Source organism: Hypanus sabinus, chromosome 7 (assembly GCF_030144855.1).
Source record: "Hypanus sabinus isolate sHypSab1 chromosome 7, sHypSab1.hap1, whole genome shotgun sequence".
Lineage (NCBI taxonomy): Eukaryota > Metazoa > Chordata > Chondrichthyes > Myliobatiformes > Dasyatidae > Hypanus > Hypanus sabinus.
The window spans coordinates 95,513,767-95,534,751 of NC_082712.1; the positions used below are offsets into that span (position 1 = coordinate 95,513,767).

Below are 20,985 nucleotides of genomic sequence, written 5' to 3' on the forward strand. Positions count from 1 at the left end.
TTTCCAGAGCATATCATATGCCTTTTCTATGTCAAAGAATACCGCCAGGACCATTTCTTTGTTGGTTTGAGCCTTCCTAATTTCAGATTCCAAGCTAAGTATTGAAACTACTGTAGTTCTTCCTTTACAAAAACCACTTTGGTAGGGAGAAATAAGACTTCTTTTTTCTAGAAAGTATGTAAGCCCATCATTTATTATTCGTTCCATAATTTTACCTAGCTGTGAAGTTAATGCAATTGGTCTATAATTTGTTGGGTCTTATGTGTCTTTACCAGGTTTTAATATTGGAACAATAACAAAATGTTTCCATGCAGATGGTATTTTACCTCTTTCCCATATATCATTAAACAGTCTCTGCAGAACTAGAAGGGCACTTCCTGATAAGTGCTTCAGCATTCTACTCCATACTTGGTCCTTCCCAGGAGAAGTTGGCCACACATTCATAATGGCCCTTTCTATTTCTGTTATACTAATAGGAGTATCCAGCACTTCTTCTGATGTTGCTCTTTTGTCCGTAATTCCTGGATTTTGCTTCAGCCTCTCCTCCCTTTGCCGTCTAGCCTCAACTGTCAAATTTTCCGAGCTATGTATGTTAACAAAAGTTTTTGCCAATATTTCTGCTTTTTCTACATTGTTGATTGCCATTATGTCCTTGCTTTTGAGCACAGGAATCTCTTTGCTACTTCTTATACCATTCATTTTCCTTATCGTGCCCCATATTTCAGACAGTTGAGTTTCTCTTCCAATTTTGTTACAATATTGTCTCCAGTATGCTTGCTTTGCCTGTCTGATTATTTTCCGAACTACTGCCTGTGCTCTTTTATATTGTATTAATTTTTCTAAATTGTCTTTTTAACAATTTAAATGCTTTATTTCTTACTTTTAAACTTCTACTACATTCACAATTCCACCATGAAATACTTTTCCTCTCTCCTCCACCATTACTTTTCGGAATTGTTTCTTCTGCCGAATTTAAAATTGCTGTGACTAATTTATCATTCATTTCTTCTATATCCAATATATCTTCCCCTAAAATCTTTATGCATCTTGCTTCACTTCTCCTTTGAAATATCTCCCAATCTGTCTCAATTAGTTTTCACCTTGACACTCTAGGTCCTTTATTTTGTTCTATTTGAATCTGAATCTTTGTGAGTATGGGATAGCGATCACTTCCTACTGTAGTTTGTTTTAATATGTTCCAAGTACTGATCCCTGCTAATTCTCTACTTACAAATGTAGAGTCTATTGCGGATTCTGTGTTTTGGGAAATGTTATATCTTGTACCTTCTCCATTATTTATACATACCAGTTTTTCGTCATTTATAAATTCTTATTTCACTAATCCATTTTTATCAGTATTTTTACATCCCCATAGTGTACTGTGTCCATTGAAATCCCCACACCATATTATTTTCCCTTTCATCCCACCACCCACTGTGTTTAATGTATCTCTGCTTACATGGATTATAGTAATTTATTATTACTAAACTTTCTCTGCCTATCGAAATTTTGATTGTTATTGATTCATATTTTTGGCCTATGTTGATTATATTATACCTCATCCCACTGGTTATAAATATTGCTACTCCTCCACCATTGCCATCATTTATCCTTCCTAATCAATATCCTTCCTAATCGCTGTATATTCTTGTAAAACAAAGTCTAAGTTTGGTTTCAACCATGTTTCCTGTATAAATAAAATCTGAGGTTTTTCCTTAAGTTCTGATACATATTTCTTAAATTCTTGACCATTTGCGATAGGACTCCTTGCATTCCGTTGTAAAATATATACTGCCATTAAGAGCAAACACGAGGAAATCTGCAGATGCTGGAAATTCAAACAACAACACACACAAAAATTAAGATCAATTAAAACTGCCATTAAGATCCCACCTCCCCTGCCTGTGAACTGTTTGATCCTCCATTCAATATATCTTTAATTAATTCCCACCTAAGCTCTTTAATACCAAGATATTTTTCTGCAGACTTGACTATAATTTTAATTTTCTCGGTTCTCTTGTCTGTTTGTGCTGAACAGTTAATTGCATCTACCATAAACAGTACGAAATCCTTTCTGCTCATTATTAGTGTATCCTTATTTATCTTATTGCAGCCCTCACAGTTCACCGATTTATTATTTCCTATATTTGTTCGCTTAATAGCCTTCTCCTTTTCAGCGATGCCTTTTACTGCCTCTGCGTATCTAACCCCGTGAGTTACCGTAAGATATTGTAACTCAGCTGCTTCTTGCTATTAATGCCCCCTCGATAAGCTGCACTGTGTTCCTCGTCACAATTGCAGCATTTCAGCCTAGCTCCCGCATCACATTTCCCATATTCTCCAGCACATCTCCCACATCTTTGTTTCCCTCTGCAGACTGCCGCAATGTCCAAATTTCTGTCATTTAAAGTGGTAGTATGTATATTCTGACCTCATAACACATATACCGTAAATAAACTTTAGTTGGCAATCTTTCTTTATCAAAGTTAATCATAACCGATACACTATCACATCTTTTTCCATTTCTTGTAACTTTCAAACATTTGGCCTCAATAATTTTTGCTCCTTTTATGTTCTGTTTAATCTCATCCATAGTAACTTTTGTTGGTATTCCCAAAATAACTCCTCTAGTCCACTTTCTATTGTTGGGTATTGAACATTGTACTTTTCTTCCAGCTATTTTATTTAATCTCATCACTTTGCCTTGCTGAGCAGGATCCCGACAAATCACTAATAGCTATCCATTTCATAATACCTCTGCTCTTTTGACCTCACCTATAAGTTTGTTGATTACCTTCGTCAAATGAATCGGGTTCCAATCACCAAAAGACACCCCATCTTCACTCAGTTTTGTAATTGCTTTAATCTCATCTTCTTTCTATTGTTTTGCTATCCTACTTCAGTCATCCCCTGACTCCTCAGAGTTTGACATCTCATACTTCTGTTTTCTTGCTTTTTCCACTCTATTCCACTTTCCTGCCAACCTCCATCTCTAACTCACTTCCCAAATCATCATTTCCTCCTCCCATCCTCCATCCATTCACAATCTAGTTGTTTAGCCAACCGCCGTCCAAAGTCCAACTTGCAACCTCACCAAATCTCAGTTATCCAGCCTCCCCCCAATGCCCAGCAACCACACTTGAACCCAGGGCCACTTACATTCCAGCCCAATATGAGAATCAGATGCCTGTGATTAAGCCCAACTGAAACAACAGACGGCCAGAAGACCTGGAGCCCTGAGTCTTTGTGGATTGGAATAGGTTGTTTTCTGGCAAATAAATGTTTGGTAAGTGGGTGACCTTCAAAAGTGAAACAGTACAGGGTTTGTATGTTTCCACTGGAATGAAAGGTAAGGCTAACAGGTTTATGGAACCTTGGTAATTGAGGGATATTAAGGCTCTGGTAGAGAAGAAGGAAAGGAAACACATACAGTATCAGATATAGGCAGCTGGATCAAATGAAGTACTTGAGTATAAAAAATGCAGGAAAATGCTTACGTGAGAAATCAGAGGGGCTAAAGGAGGACCTGAGATTCATCTGGTAGACAAAGTGAAGGAAAATCACCTAGGGCTTTTATAGCTGTAGTAAGAGAAAAAAAATAGCAAAGAACAAAACTCGATTCTCTTGAAGATCAGCATGGTCAGGTATGCATGGAGCTGGGGGAGATCTTAAATTCATTCTTTGGATTGATGAGACATAGGAGCAGAATTAGGTCATTTTGTCATGGTCCCGCTGGCAATTCCCCATCTTGCTATTATGTAGAACTTGTCTCTGTGTAAAGACTCTCCTGGATACCTGTTCCATATTTGTGAGTGTGCTAGCGCCCCACGACCCTGTCTCCATGCCTCCGTGGAAGGCCACCAAAAGTGTCTTTTCAAGAGAGACAGCGTCCAATCACTCCCGGAGTGGCAGGCGAACTGAGATGCGTGCCCCCACTGGAGAACCTGAGACCTGACAGGATCAGGCACAAAATGTCAATCAGCGATTCTGTTGCTGGGGTCAGGGTCATGCTGTTGGGCCTCTTTCACCATGGACTCAATCTCCTAACTTTTGGTGGACTTCCATGGAGGCGGATACCATTCGTATCTCTCTGCATGTTCCGTACGTGCCCATGGAAAAGCCTCCCACCAGCCACCTGCTGGATTACTTCATCCCCTACCTGTCCCTGGTCGTAGCTTAGATTTCGTCACCAGTCTACTCCTTCACATGGAAATACGGTCTGGTAACCCCCCATCTTTCTATTACCTCCTTGATTGGGCCTTAATCCCCTCGTCTGATTTCCGATTGTTCCCAGTTACACTATTACCGCACACCTGGTTTCCATCAGTGAAAGCACGATAAGAATCCTGGCGTCACAGCAATGGGCTGCCAGTTCATCGGTCAATTCTAGTGTGTGTAAACCTCATTTACTGATTCCTTAGGACTGTCAATTCTGAGCTCCGCACCGTTTCCTGGATATTGTATATAAACCTTGTCTCCGTGTAAAGACTCTCCTGGATACCGTTTCTTGTTCGCGACTGTGCTAATGGCTCATGACCTTGTTTCTGTGCCTGTGTCCTGCACTTGGGTTTGTCTCCAGCCACATTGTTGCAATACATCTAGCTGATTGAGTCTTCTCTGCCATTCTGATTTAATTTCTCTCTCAAATCTATTCTGCTGCCTTCTCCCTGTAATCTTTGATTTATCAACCTCTGCATGATATAGCCTGCACAGCCATCTGTGGAAATGAATTCCATAGATTCACTATCCTCTGGTAAGGAAATTCCTCCTCATCTCTCTTCTAAACCTTCTATTCTGAAGCTGTGCTCTCTGGTCCTGTACTCACCCACAAATGGAAATATCCTCTCCACATCCGATGTATCTAGGCCATTCAATGTTCAGTAGTTTTCAATGAGATCCCTCATTCTTCCAGACTCAAGCAAGTACAGGCCCAGAACCACTAAACACTTTTCACAGGTTAACCCTTTCATTCCCAAGATAATTCGTTTAAACCTCCTCTGGTCCTCTTTTGCTGAGGAAGGAAGGATCTGATAGAACAGTTCAATGGATCATAGGAAGGAAGAGGGGCACCAGAGGGAGGTAATGGGCAGGTAAGGAGAGGAGAAAAGGTAAAGGGGGGAACCAAAATACGAAATAGAAAAAGAAAAGTTTTGGGGGAGCAGTGTGGAGAAGTTCCCCTCCTCCTTCCCTTTCTTCCATGGTCCACTATCCTCTGCTATTGGAATCCTTCTTCTTCAGCCCTTTACTTATTCCACCTATCTCCTCCCAGCTTCTTACTTCATCTCTTCCCCACCTATCACCTGTCAGCTTAAACTCCTCACCCTCCGTTCACCTTCTTATTCCGATTTCTTCTCACAACCTTTCCAGTTCTGATGAAGTGTCTTAGCCCAAAATGTCACCTATATATTCTGCTCCATTAGAATCTGCCTGATCTGCTGACTTCCTCCAGCACTTTGTGTGTGTGTATAGTTCAAGATTCCTTGCATCTACAGAATCTCTTGTATTAATGATTAAAATCTTTAATGTTTGACTCAGGGCATGTTATATGATACATTAGTGCTCAGGAATTTGATATACCTGCACATTCAGGTGGAGAAATGAGGCGGATTATTTTGTACATTCTTCACAAACATTTGCCTTTTGAGAGATTATGATGGAACCTCTGTATCTTCCTCTTTCCTTCATTACAGAAGTTTGATGCTTTGCAAAGTTGCAGAAGGCACCACAGAAATGAGCTGAGGAGAAGAGGGAGCCAGAGAAAATGTAAGGGAGTCAAAAGAAATAAATACTGAAGACTGCAAATGCACCAAATGCTCCTCATATAATAAGCCTATAATTCCTGAAATCATTTTCATATACCTCCTTTGAATCCTCACCAATGTCAGCACATCATAAGGGGCCCAAAACTGCTCACAATACTCAAAGTGAGGCCTCACCAGTGCCTTACAAAGCCTCAACATTACATCCTTGCTTTTATATTTCAGTCCTCTTGAAATGAATGCTAATGTTGAATTTGCTTTCCTCACCACAGCCTCAACCTGAAAATTCACCTTTCATTTCTATATATACTGCTTGACCCACTAAGTTCTCCAGCAGACTTTTTTTTAATCTCCTATTCCTTATGGTGTACTCTGAGGACCATGCAAATTTTGGGAGGTAGCTTCTGTGGCAACCGGAGATTCTGCCCCAGGCGAAGACCCTACGAGTGAAAATTTCTTTCAGATCCTCAGATCATGTATCTGAAGTAAGTATTTTGGTATAGAAATGGAAGACATTGGAAGCACCCAGCTGAAGCAGTATCAGTTTGGACAGAAATAGATGTCAGTTCAAGGACCTTTCATCTTGTTTGGAAAATGTTGAGACTGGGAAATCCTTGACCCAAAGCTTCTGCTATGCTTTTTGTTTCTCCTCTCTGATGCAAGCATTTACTGTGTGCTGCCACTTGACCCCAGAGTTTTTGGGTGACCTTTGAAAGTGGAACTGAAAGATGCCAGAGTTAATGAGGTAATCTAAAGCACACCATATTTTGCAAAAAGATAGTTGCCTTCTCTACTTAAAAACCCCCAGTGCTGGTTTGATGTGAATGACAGGGGACAGAGAAACTAATTTCAGTATGAGGTGGTCCTGGATTGGAAATTCCATTATTGCTCTTGGCCATGCCAATATCCTTCAGATTCCTGAAGAAGTAGAACATTGGTGAGTTTTCTTGGCTGTGGAGTCAAGCTGGTTGGACCAGGACAAGTTCTTGGTGATGTTTACGCTTAAGGACTTGAAGTTCTAAACCCTCTCAATCTCAACACTGTTGATGTAGACAGGAGAATGTCTACTTAATGAGACCGCACCCCCCTCTTACTGAAATTAATGATCACCCCTTTTGTTCTGCTGACATTTCAGGAAAAGGGTTGTTGTCATGATGGCATGTTGCTAAGCTTTCTATCTCCTTCCTGTACTCTGAGTCATTGTTAAATGAGGTACAGCCCACTACTTTGGCATCATCAATTGAATTAGAATTGAATTTGCCTATTGAATTTGGCAGTGCAGTCAGGAGTGTTCAGACAGAAGGACTGGTAGTTCAGGCCACCTTGTGAAGCACCAGTATTTAGAATAATTGTGTCAGTGGTGCATTCTTGTGTCACCTAATTATCTGTTGCGCAGAGTAATACTGAATTTCTGAACCGGTCATGGGATAAAAATAATTTCCTATATTTTAAATAGCCCTTGCTGCCTCCATACAGCAAGGATGTATGGAGGATCGTGCAAATTTTGGGAGGTAGATTCTGTGGCAACCGGATATTCTGCCCCAGGTGAGGACCCGACATACACCTCCATACACAGTTCTTGGGTGGCTAATGACGCCGATGCAGGAAATGTAGACTCTCTCGTAGATGGGATGTACGTAATTTGGGATTTCTTGCTCTCCTTCTATGATGCAGGGCTTGCATGTGATCCTGATTCAGGGATTTGAGGTTTTCAATTTGTTACGTACTCCGTAACTGGGTGTCTGACCAGCAGAGAAAGAAGAATCCATTGGAGTCTGGTGGTACTATATTCAAAAGTGCTTATTAATAAAATAAGCAAATCAATATCAATAATGTAAATATATAGATAACACAAGTTAGCAATAATAAACCTAAAAGTGTAGGAATAATAATAAGCAATAATAAACAAGCTCTATCGATGTCTAGGAGTAAATGAATTGTCATAGAATATAAAGTTCAGGTCAGTTCATGCATGCTGAGGTAGATATTGGTTGTTGTGTTGTAATCGGAGAGAGAGAGAGCGAGAAGTAACAACTACAGCAGTCAAACCTTACTTTGTGTTCTTGATCCGTCATATCAATGTGGCCATTCAGTTATGACTCCTCTGTCCTTCAGCTAGACCGTTCTTCTGTGGTGGACTTGTCACTCTGGTGTGAGTCGACACACACACAAGTCCCCACCGGCCCTGCTATAACACTGTGAGCTTTCCTGACCGACCTCCTGGTTCAGTCTCCGATGCCCCACACCTTCCCGTGGGTTCCAACAGTCAATCAGTGTCCACTGGTGTGTTTCCTGGTGTGTTTGAAGGGTGTCTCTCCAGACCTGACTTTTATCCCTACTCACGGGGTCTCAGTTATCAATCAATTTTGAATGACTGTGTCCATCAAACCAGCCCACTCCGGCTGTCCACTGAGGAATGTTAATGAACAGAATGGTATAAGACAAATAACCCTTGCAGAAGTCATAATACGGTAAATCAACAAGTCTCTCTCCCCTCTCTTATCTGTAGCAGATGTTCTTGCATGTTTTCTTTTCATCTGTCCCTCTCATGAGCAGCATAGCAACAGTAATGGTACGTGATTCTTAAAAGGGGAGGGGAAAATGGGCAACTCTGCACCCCATTGTCCATCAGAACTGTTCATCCTTCATAACAAATACCATCCCGATAAACAGCACATGCTTGCCCACAGGATGTACGTATCAGCTTCAGAAAAACTGGTCAGATAGTAGCCAGGGTTTAGTTGGTGTTTTGTCTGATGAGCACTGAGGAAAAGGTGGCCAAAATCTGTCTTGGTAAATGGTTCACAGTGCTGGACTGAAGGAATGACAAACAGTGAACCAGCCATTTTTTGAGACTGTCCTTGCACCCGCCATTTTGTGAACTGTTTGATGAATTTAATCAGTGCAGCAGTAAGTGGACACAAGGAGATTCTGCTAATGACTTGCTAAACCTGATACCATTCTCAGACAGGTAACTATTTATTATGTAAAGTGGCAGGCTTGCAGGAGAAGCCATCTGTACAGCAAACCCCTTGTTTGACCGAGGGTAAGAAGATTGTGGTTCCAGTAGAGGAGAAAATCAAATAAATCCTTTTAATGATATCAGAATCAGATTTGTCATCACTGACATGAAATGTGATGTTTTGCAGTAGCAATACAATGCAAAATGATAAAATTACTTCAAGTTACAAAGCAAATACATTGCGTAAAGAGAAGGAATAACAAAGTGCAAAGGTGTTTCAGAAAACTGATGGCAGAGGGGAAGAAGTTATTCTGAATTGCTGAGTGTGGGTCTTCAGTACAGCAACCCCGATGATAGTAATGAAAAGAGAGCATGTCCCAAATTATGATGTTGATTGAAAGGTGAACATTATCTGTCTTCTTTACATGGTTGTGGGATCTTTTCTAACCACCAGAGTGCATCTTAAATGCTTAATATTTCCTCATACTGATTCCGTTCAAAAGCATATGGAATTTTGAGACTGTCATGTTTGTGCCTGAAAAATGACACACATGCTCAAATTGTTGGTTATTTTTCCAATAAGCCTGGGGGCGTGGCTTTGCCAGCTGTCCAAGTGGTTTTGTATGCTTTAGGATAGGAAGGTCCCATGCTGTACAAAGTCCAGTCAAAAAGATCAGAGAAAGCTTGTTGACAAATATTTGAAGTAAGGTAGCAGTGGTTTCCCCTCAATATCAGCTCAATTTGCTGACAGCTCAAAGGTAGCCCAGAAAGTCTGCTGTGCAGAAGACATGGGAACTTACAACAGGAACTTAAATAAGTGGCAATGATCTGGCAAATTGAGTATGATATGAAAAAATAGTATATTTGCCCCAAAGTGAAAAAGAAGCACATTATCCAAATGTAAACAGATTGCAGAGTTCCGATCAGTTATAGTAAAAAGATCACTAATTAATTTATGTTAAAGCAAACAAATGATTACATGACCAAACTGCCAATCACGTAGAAATGCCTAATTAGAACTGATAAAAGGTTAAGTTCACTGTGCATGTGCAGACTGTTCACTGTGTAAATAAACTACAGAGAGAGTGCAGAGAAGGCAGGCGTTAAACATTCCAGAGGTTATTTTTGAAAATGTTTCTTTTTACAAACTCTTTTGGGAATTCAGCCTTGACGCTGATCGGGGCATTGACATGCCTCTATTATTTGGTGAAGTACAGTTGGAAACTGCTGTTTGGCATCAGGATTTATATTCTCTCCAAATTTTGGAAGGTGGACCTGACATATTTTGGAGAATGGGCTGGTAAGATTGTGCTTTGTTTTTGCCGAAGTTCTGTTGCAGTCAATTGAGAATGCCATTTCTGTCCCGAGTCACAAATTTGTAGATACAATCATTTTTAATTGTTTTACAATGTTTGCATACATATCTAATTTACAGTTATTTGTCCATTCCAAATGTAACCCAGGTTAATTTAACCCTAAAAACTGTAATGTTAGAAAGCTCCACTTGTTCCAACAAGTTTACCAAGATCTCTACCGTCTCACCGGGAATCCAAGGGATCTGGCAACACACACAAAATCACAAAATGCAGGTCTCAAGATGGCGCTTATGGAGTAAACCGCTTTTGGCTTTGCTCCAAACCTTTTACGTGTTTTTAACCTACAAACACCCCTTAAATGATCTTTTCTTGTACTTATTCTAAGGGGTTTAAATATATAGAATTTTTGTTTTGATCTATTCGATCTATTTTCAACTCGCTGAAATGTCTAAAGCAAAAGAATCGAAACAGACGAAAGAACCGATAACTTTAGAAACTATTGTAAAACTTATAGAAGATAAATTTGCGGGTCTGGAGAGAAAAATTACCGAACAGCTTTTTGCGTTTGATGAGCGTTTAAAATCATTCGAAGGAGAACTTAAAACGCTTTCACTGGAACTACAAAAACAACAAGCAAGAATTTTGGTACTTGAAAAAGCCGCTCGGAAGAAAGAACATATTATCGAAACTTTGAAACAAGAGCAAGCTTCGACTTCTCAACAGATGGATCGTTATAAATTTAAAATTATTGATCTTGAAAATCGCTCTCGAAGACAAAATCTTCGGCTAATTGGGATTCCGGAAAAGTTTGAGAGCGGTGATCTTACCGCTGTCTTTTCTAAACTTCTAATGGACGTCTTCGGTTCAGAAGTTCTGGACTCTCCTCCAATAATCGATCATGCTCACCGTGTCTCTCGCTATCATTCTGATTCAGACAAACCACGGCATGTAATTCTCCGAATCCATTACCCTCATATCAAAGAGCAACTGATTCGAGCCGCTCGGAAAAAGGGTATGATTAACTTCCAAGAATTAAAATTTCGTATTTTGGAAGATTATAGCCCTGAAGTTTTAAGGGCAAGAATGGCCTTTAGACCGGTTATGTCTAAATTTCACCAGGAAGGCTACAAGCAAGCGCTGTTATTTCCAGCACATTTGAGAGTTACTTCTGAAGACGGGGATGTTCGGCTGTTTAAATCTCCAGCGGATGCTCAAAGTTTTTTGGATCAATGACACTTATCGCATTGACTAATGTAATAATTAGTCTATAAATTTCGATCTCTTACAGAATGTTTTTTTTTAGGTATGGCTGACATGTATTTTTTATATATTGTAAAATTCTGATTTTATTATTTTTTATATTTTACTAATCTATTAACCTTGAAAATAACTGATTAGGGTTCCTTTCTTAAGTTTGTATAAGCTTTTTTATATTTTTAACATTTAAATATTAAGATTAAAAATAATAATAATAAAATGACGTTTCTTCGTCTCGACAGACTTTAGTGCTTGGAACGTCATATCCGTTTTGATGAGTTTGAAAGTTTTAAACTCTCATTTAAATACTAATTTAGTAGTATTTATTTATGGGTTTTATCAATTTAATTTTTTAAACCCTTTTGTTATATATATAATACTAATTTTATATTTTAACTTTTGTTATATTAATCCTTTCTTATAATATGGGTTGTTTGTATTTTTTCAATTTTTTTTGTCTGAGTTGCCGTCTTGAGACACGGGGGTAATTTTAGTATTAGATTGCCTGCTTGCCTCTTTTTGGCTTTTTTCCTGGGGTTTCGAGGGTGGAGGGAGGGGGGTTTTTCTTTTTCTTTTTTTTCTTTTTGCTTGCTTTTTGCATAGTTTTATTTCATGGGCCTATATGAAACTACAAAAATGGTTGCAGTGCCGTGAATTCCGGTTTCTCCTTGAACTCACTTCCTTCTTCCGGGTTCATGAGTTCACTTTTTTTAAAACTTATGTGTTAACTGCAATAAATATTGTCAATATGGATAGGATTATTAATTTTGTTTCTTGGAATACTAATGGTTTAAATCATCCGATCAAACGGAAAAAAATATTCAAAGTATTCCATAGAATGAATGCTAATGTTATTTTTGTGCAGGAGACTGATGTAAGGAAGGTGGATAGTCAACGTTTTTTTAGGTTTTGGAAGGGCCAACAGTATCACGCAAATTCGCAAGCCAAAGTAAGAGGTGTTTCTATTTTTATAGACTCATCAACTTCTTTTATACATCATGAAACAATTTCAGATCCACAATGTAGATTTTTGATTATTACTGGTCTACTTTTCAATCAAAAAGTTGTTTTAGTTAACGTTTATGTTCCAAATACTGATTGTCCTGAATTTTTTAAATGCTTATTTACATCCTTTCCTAATCTGAATCAATATAGACTGATAATGGGTGGGGATTTTAACTGTTGTTTAAACCCTGTGATGGATAGATCCAAGCCTACCCAAACTCTTCCGAATAAATCGGCTTCTCTTATTAACTCTTTTATGATTGATTCAGCTATTTGTGAAATTTGGCATTTTCTACACCCTAATGACAAAGAGTTGTCATACTTTTCCCATGTTTATCATAATTACTCAAGAATTGATTACTTTTTCATTGATCACCACTTACTCACAGATGTTACTGATTGTAAATATGACTGTATTACCATATCTGATCATGCACCTCTGAAGTTATCTATTAAAATAACAGATTCATATATCAATACTAAATTTTGGAGGTTTAATCCTATTTTATTGCAGGATTTAGACTTTGTTAACTTTATTAAACAACAAATTGATTTGTTTTTCGCAACAAATTCTACAGTAGAGCTCTCTAGTGGAATTTTGTGGGATACTTTTAAAGCATATATTCGTGGACAGATTATTTCATACTCTGCTGGAGTTAGGAAACAAACTAATTCTAAAATATTAACATTAGTTGATAAAATCAAAGCAATTGATAAAATTTATTCAATGACTCCTAGTAAAGAACTTTATAAAGAAAGAGTGGAACTTCAAATGGAACATAGTTTATTATTATCATTATCCTCTTCGATTGAAAGTCAGTTAATTAAATCAAAAACTCAATTCTATATGCATGGAGATAAGTCTGGTAAATTATTGGCTAACCAATTGAAAATTGTTTCGGATAAACAACAGATTACTAGAATTTGTAAACAAGATGGTACTCTGACAATCGATCACAGAGATAAATAGAGCCTTTCAAGATTTTTATAACTCCTTATATCAATCAGAATTCACTAAGGACTCTTCTATAATAAATGAATTTTTAAGGAAATTGAATATTCCAAAAGTAACTGTTGAGGATAATGTAATTTTAGATACACCTATTACGGAATCTGAAACAGAAAAGGCTATTTCTTTAATGAATTCTGGTAAAGCTTCTGGTCCAGATGGTTTTCCTGTAGAATTTTTTAAATCTTTCTCTTCTATACGTTCTCCTTGGCTTTGTAAAATTTTTGAAGATGTATTAAGTGTAGGTAAACTACCACAATCTTTTTATGAAGCTTCTATTTCTTTAATTCTTAAAAAAGATAAAGACCCTACTGAATGTGCATCCTATCGACCTATATCCTTATTAAATATGGATTTTAAGATTTTCAGTAAAATTTTGGTTATTAGATTAGAAAATATATTACCTCGAATTATTTCTGAAGATCAGACTGGATTTATTAAAAATCATTGTTCATCTTTTAACATTAGAAAATTAATTAATATTATTTATACTTCTTCATCTAAAATACCAGAATGTGTTATTTCTTTAGATGCTGAAAAAGCATTTGACAGAGTTGAATGGCCATATTTATTTACTACAATGCAACAATTTAATTTTAGTTCAAAATTTATATCATGGATTAAATTAATATACCATAAACCTTTAGCTTCAGATTTTACCAATAATCAAAGATCCCCTTTTTTTCAGCTATTTTGTGGTACAAGGCAAGGTTGCCCTTTAAGTCCTTTACTATTTGACATTGCTTTAGAACTGTTGGCTATAGCTATTCGTGAATCACCTAATATTCTGGGTATTACCCGTGGGGAGAGGATGTATAAAGTATCATTGTACGCTGATGATTTGTTATTATATATATATCTGACCCTGAAAAATCTATCCCTGCTATTTCATCTTTGCTTGCTCAATTTAGTAATTTTTCTGGTTATAAATTGAATTTTAACAAGAGTGAACTATTTCCATTAAATATGCAAGTTCCAATTTATAAACATTTACCATATAAAATTGTTACAGATTATTTTACTTACCTAGGTATTAAAATTACTAAAAAACATAAAGATCTATTTAAGGTTAACTTTTTACCTTTAATTGATCAAATTAAGCAACTTGCTATTAGGTGGTCTCCACTATCTTTGTCATTGGTTGGTAGAGTTAATGCTATTAAGATGATGATACTACCTAAATTCATATTTATTTCAAGCATTACCAATTTTTATTCCTAAAGCTTTTTTTGATACTATTGACTCTAAAATATCTTCTTATTTGTGGCAGAACAAAAATCCTAGATTGGGTAAAAAATATTTACAGAAGCCTAAGAAGGAGGGCGGCTTGGCTTTACCAAACTTAAGATTTTACTATTGGGCAGTCAATATACGGTATTTAATATTCTGGACACAAGAATGGACTATAGCTACTTGCCAACAATGGGTAAATTTGGAATGTAAATCTGTGCAAGATTTTTCATTGATTTCAATCTTAGGATCTTCACTTCCTTTTTCTTTATTCAAATTGAATAAACAGATAACTAATCCTATAGTCAGATATACATTACGAATTTGGTTTCAAATTCGTAAATTTTTTGGTTTGAATAAATTTATTTTATCATGTCCTATAACATATAATTATTTTTTTCGGCCTTCATCTATGGATCAAGCTTTTCTTTTATGGAAAACAAAATGTATAACATGTTTTCGTGATCTGTTTCTGGACGATAACATTATGTCCTTTGAACAGCTATCTAATAAATATAATTTACCTAAAACCCATTTTTTTAGATATTTGCAAGTTAGAAATTTTTTGTATAATGAGTTACAGTTTTTGTTGAAAGAATGTCCATTGGACATTACAGATAGAATTTTAGCTCTTAATCCTTATCAAAAGGGTTTAGTAGCCATCATTTATAAGATGATCATGAATTTACAGTTAGATGTATCAGAAAAAATTAAGAAGGAATGGCAAGAAGAGTTGCATTGTCCTATATCTACTGAGCAATGGGAAAAAATTTTATTATTGGTAAATTCGTCCTCTATTTGTGCTAAACATGCCCTAATACAATTTAAGGTTGTACATAGAGCTCATATGTCTAATTTTATTCTCATCTTAACTCAACCTGTGATAGATGTCATTCTGATGTTGCTTCATTGACTCATATGTTCTGGTCTTGTCCTTCTTTACAAAATTATTGGAAAGATATCTTCAGTATTATTTCAAAAGTCTTAAATATTAATTTTCAACCGCATCCTTTTACTGCAATTTTCGGTTTACCAATGACGGATAATAATCGTTTATCTGCTTCATCTCAATGAATGATTGCATTTGTTACATTAATGGGTAGAAGATCTATTTTATTGAATTGGAAAGAAATTAATCCTCCAACTGTATTTCAGTGGTTTTCTCAAACTATTTCTTGTTTGAGTTTAGAAAAAATTAGAAGTGTGGTTTTTGAACCTTCAGTTAAATTTGAAGAAACTTGGAGACCTTTTATTCAACATTTTCACATGAGTTGAATTGTCTTTTCCTAAACCTTACTTATATTATCCTTAATCAATTGGATGGAGGTTCGGAGTTATTGGCACTACTGTATATGTACTTAATATTATTCAATGGCCCATGTTGGTTAGTGTTTTTTTTTTGTTGTTTTTCTCTCTCTTTTTTTTTGGGGCTTTTCTTTTTTTTTCTCTTTTTACTTCTTTGTTCATTATTGTTCTGAGTTTGAGAGGTTATATATTTTTATTATTACATATCTGAATGTCTATTTAAACTATTAATTATGTACTCTCAAACATTTTGTATTCATGTTTCATTTATGTTTGTTTAAAACTAATAAAAAAATTTAAAAAAGAAAGAAAGAAAAAGAAAATGTTGGTGGAATGCAGCAGGCCAGGCAGCATCTATAAGGAGAAGCACCGTCGACGTTTCAAGCCGAGACCTGCTGCGTTCCACCAGCATTTTGTGTGTGTTTTTTGAATTTCCAGCATCTGCAGACTTCATCGTGTTTGCAAGGGATCTGGACAGGTTTTTGCTGTGTAAATGTTGTGAAACGACTTTCCATGGATGAGCCACTACTTCATCCAACGAACTAAGAGATGAGATAGCGAGCCACCCAACATTGAAGAACCAGCCAGGAATGAAATGTGTCATGACATAGAGTGATTGACGTAGAGTAATATGGTTGGATGTAAAAGTTGATTTTCATTCGAAAGATCTGAATTTGATTTTCTGTAAGAACTGAGTATTTTTGTAAAGACTTTGACAAGTTACTGAACGAGATTTACTTTGTCTAAAAGTTGTAATGTTGGAGAATTGTGAAAGAAGTTAAGCTATATATATATATATATGATTTTTGAATTTGTAATCATACTGGCTGGAACTGAAAACTGAAGCTAACTATAATACTTAAGAATAGGAATTCATCTGGTTTTCTAACTAAGGAAAGGTTAGTCTGTAAATCTTCAAAAAAGGGAGATCTAATTAATTAGAGAAATTGGTGTAATAAAGGTTATTCTAATGAATCTTATTGATTCTATTTAAAAGGAAATTGATAGATTTGGAACCTAAACTGAATGTTGGAATTTTGAATTGTGCTTACTCATGTCAATATTTTGCAGAGCTTTTCTTTTTACAAACAAAACATACCCCCAGAAGTGTGTGTTATCGATTTACTGCCTCCTTGCTATACCCAGAGCTTCTGATGGCCTACTAGCACCTCGAGTAATCTGATTTTCTCATGAAGAGTATGGCGACCAGTTACATGAGATATGATCAGCTCTGCACAGCTGTTACTCATAGTTATTGAAAGCTTTTAATTTCATCACACTGATATGCTTGTACACCATCCTGTCTGATTTCCACATAGTGGTCAGAGGAATGTTCATGAAAAGTGCACGTCAGAAGAGCTAAATATGGCCCTCCATTGATTGGGGTCGAGCATGGTTGTAGCAAGGTCCCCCTCTCCATGCATCTGATGAACTCAAAGGAATGGCAGAGGCCGATACAGTTTGGCACCAGCGGAATTGCAGGAGTTGCCAGTCAGTGTTGAACTCAATGTAGGACTGCTTAGTGGCTCCATCTCCGGATCTTTCCTCAGGGTTTACTCCCAAAGCTTTCCCATGATTGGGTATAGGCATAAGGCAGCAGAGGAACTGAACCCGAGTCACCGGCACCGTAAAGTGTTGTGCTACCCACTAAGCTACTGTTCATTTTATTAAAAGGTTTAAGAAAGCAGTGCAAAAAGAGAAAAAGAAGTGAAGTCACGTTCAATGTCCATTCAGAAATCTGATGGCTGAGGGGAAGAAGCTGTTCAAAGTTCAAAGTCTAGAGCTATTCCTGAATTGTTGGGTGTGTGGCTTCAGGCTCCTGTTCCTCCTCATCGATGACAGCAAAGAGAAGAGAGCATGTCCTGGGTGATGGGGGTTGCTGCTGATGGATGCCACTCTTCTGAGACATCACTCCTTGTACCTGCACCAGATGCTGGGGAGGCGACTGCCCATGGTGGAGCTGGCAGAGTCCACAACTTTCTGCAGCTTGTGCAGCTCTAACCTGCACCATACCTGACAGCGAAGCAGCCAGTCCAAATGCTCTCCACACTACATCTGTAGAAATTTGAAAGTGTCATTGATGACGTTCACATGTCCTCAGAGTCTTAATGAAATATAGCTGCATCGTGCCTCTTTGTAACTGTATTGATATGTTGAGCCCAGGATGGATCCTTGATGTTTTATTGCTTTTTATTGTCACCAAACAATTGATACTAGAGTGTACAATCACCACAGCAATATCAGATTCTGCGCTTCTTGCTCTCTGGAGTACAAATTGATAATAAATATAATAAAACTTTAAATTATAAATCATAAAATAGGAAAAAGAAAAGGGAAAGTAAGGTAGTACAAGTCAGGTCCAGATATTTGGAAGGTACAGCCCAGATCCGGGTTAGGATCTGCTCAACAGTCTTATCACAGTTGGAAAGAAGCTGTTCCCAAATCTGGTCGTATGAGTCTTCACACTCCTGAACCTTCTCCCGGAGGGAAAAGGGACAAAAAGTGTGTTGGCTGGGTGGGTCATATCCTTGATTATTCTGGCAGCACTGCTCTGACAGCATGCGGTGTAAAGTGAGTCCAAGTACGGAAGATTGGTTTGTGTGATGTGCTGGGCTGTGTTCATGATCTTCTGCAGCTTCTTCCGGTCTTGGATAGGACAACTTCCATACCAGGTTGTGATGCACCCTAGAAGAATGCTTTCTATGGTGCACCTATAAAAATTAGTGAGGGTTTCAGTGGACAGGACAAATTTCTTCAGCTTTCTCAGGAAGTAAAGATGCTGGTGGGCCTTCTTGGCAGTGGACTCTGCTTGGTTAGACCAAGTCAGGTCATTTGTGATATTCACCCTGAGGAACTTCAAGCTTTTGACCAGTTCCACCTGCGCACCACCAATGTAGATGGGGCCATGCTGTCTGCTACTCCTTCTGAAGTCAACAACCAATTCCTTCATCTTGCTGATGTTGGGGATAGGTTATTGTTTTTGCACCAGGTTCTTAATTTCCCCTCTGTACTCAAGCTCATCATTACCCAAAATACGGCCTACAATTGTGGTGTCATCAGCAAAGATATATTGAGTTTGATGGAAACTTGGCTACACAATCATGGGTGTACAGTGAGTACAGCAAGGAGCTGAGTACACAGCCTTGTGGGGCACCGGTGCTCAGAGTGATTGTAGAGGAGAGTTTGTCCCATATTTTTACAGTCTGTGAGGAAATTGAAGATCCAGCTGCTAATCTGAGTGCTAAGACCCAGGGTCCAAGCTTAGGAATCAGTTTATTTGGAATGATGGTATTAAATGTTGATGTAACGTATAAATCTATTTCTTTTAGAGCAATGACCCCCCTTCCACTATGCAAGTACATTGTCCTCCCTCCCTTGCTGCAATGTGAATACACCAGTTAAAGCCATCTCCCACGTGCGTGCTTTTATTTAATTGAAATGCAGTTGTGCACAGACACAACAAATTGGTGACGAGTTCGAACCTGAATGTGAGAAAATATCACCCACTGCATCAACAGTTAAGGCACAAAACAGCAAGAGTTAAACAGCCTGTCACGGATGCTAACAAACACACGAATACAGCGAAAGATGTGCTGAATTTAAAGTGAAAATAATGTGCCGATGTCTTCAGTCGGTAAGTTGATGAATTTGATAGCACTAATGAAGGCTGGGAGTCATATACTGGGTCGAGAGAGTTGTACTGTATTGTAACACGATCAACGTGCAGGAGCAAATGAACGCCTCTACACTTAGTTTACTGGGTGGAAGAATGTACAGTCAAAGCACTCAAACGAGGCTACGGTGTGGAAGAGCTCCAATCTTAGAATGGAGATTGTCCATCGCAGTATTGTACGAGTCTGCAGCAGTACTCCTGAAAAGAAGGTTAGAATGTGAACTACACAAAGTGACCCTGATTGCTGCAAAAATCCAAACCAGGTGCCACTCTAAAGGTCCAGAGGCGCGACAAGGACGTTATAGACGGAGCAGAACAGTGGGCTAAGCACACTGAGGTTATCATCGAGGTGGGGATGTTATTTCCGATCCGCACAGACTATGGGCTTCTGGTGAGGAAGCCAAAGATCCAGTTACAAAGGCTCGGGTTTTGGACCTTTTTGATTAGAACTGTAGGAATTATGGTGTTAAGCGCTGAGCTGAAATCAGTAAACAGCACCCTGACGTGAGCATTAGTAATTATCCAGGTGATCGAAGGCTGTGTGAAGAGCCAATGAGATCACAATCCCTGTAGACCTTTTGTGGCCACATGTAAATTTAAGTGGATCCAGGTCCTTGCCTAGGCAGGAGCTGATTCCAGTCATAATCATCCTCTGAATCTTCATCACCATGGATGTGAGTGTTACTGGATGATAGTCATTAAGACAGTTCACCCTGCTTTTCTTGGGCTCTGGTAATGTGAAGCAGGTGGGAGCTTCCAACTTTGGCAATGAAAGATTGGAAAAATCTTTGAACATGTCCACCATTTGGTCAGCACAGGTTTTGAGAGCCTTAGCAGATATTCCATTGGAGACTGTCGCCTTGTTGGGGTTCACCCTCTTGAAAGACAGCCTCTGAGACAGGGATCACAGGGTCACTGGGTGCTGAAGGGATCCTCATAGCTGCAGCTTTATTCTCCCTTTCAAAGTGGACATAGAAGGCATTGAGCTCATGTGGTAGTGAATCACCTCTGCCATTCATGATGTTAGGTTTTGCTTTGTAGGAAGGAATGGCCAGCAAAGCCTGCCAGGGTTGACGTGAATCTGCTTCCATCTCCAACCTCAATCAGAATTGTACTTTTACTCTTGAGATACCCCTCCATAAGTCCAGCATCATCAGACTGAATGCCACTGATCTAGGTTTCAGGAGACCATGGATCTCTTGGTTCACTTATGGATTTTGATTTGGATATGTGCAGTATATCCTTGTGGGCATACAGCCATCCATACAGGTTTGAATGAAGTGTGACTTATTCATTCATTGCAAAATGAATCCCTGAATACTGCCTCAAAGCAGTCCTGTAACGGTTCTTCCACCTCCTTTGTCCCTACCTTCTTGGTTCTGTCTACCAGTGCAGCAGTCTTCAGTCTCTGCCTATACTCAGGAAGTAGAGGTACAGTAAGTATTCTTGATGGTAGTATGACTGTAGTC

At 38.2% G+C, this 20,985-nt stretch overlaps 1 protein-coding gene across 7 annotated transcripts in view; it reads left to right on the forward strand.

The window, feature by feature from the left end:
- Positions 1 to 9,620: 9,620 nt before the first annotated feature.
- The window catches only part of LOC132397015 (very-long-chain 3-oxoacyl-CoA reductase-like), a 40,993-nt gene continuing 29,628 nt past the window's right edge, over positions 9,621 to 20,985 (forward strand). The window contains exons 1-3 of one of the 7 annotated variants that reach the window (XM_059975232.1): positions 9,884 to 10,021; positions 12,160 to 12,243; positions 19,288 to 19,477. In XM_059975232.1, the coding sequence (XP_059831215.1) occupies positions 19,465 to 19,477 (13 nt within the window). In that variant the 5' untranslated portion in view covers positions 9,884 to 10,021; positions 12,160 to 12,243; positions 19,288 to 19,464. Of the gene's footprint in view, positions 10,022 to 10,661; positions 11,050 to 11,103; positions 11,341 to 12,159; positions 12,244 to 16,059; positions 19,478 to 20,985 lie in introns of those variants that run through there. The other 6 variants (XM_059975234.1, XM_059975233.1, XM_059975231.1 and 3 more) reach the window with 6 other exon arrangements.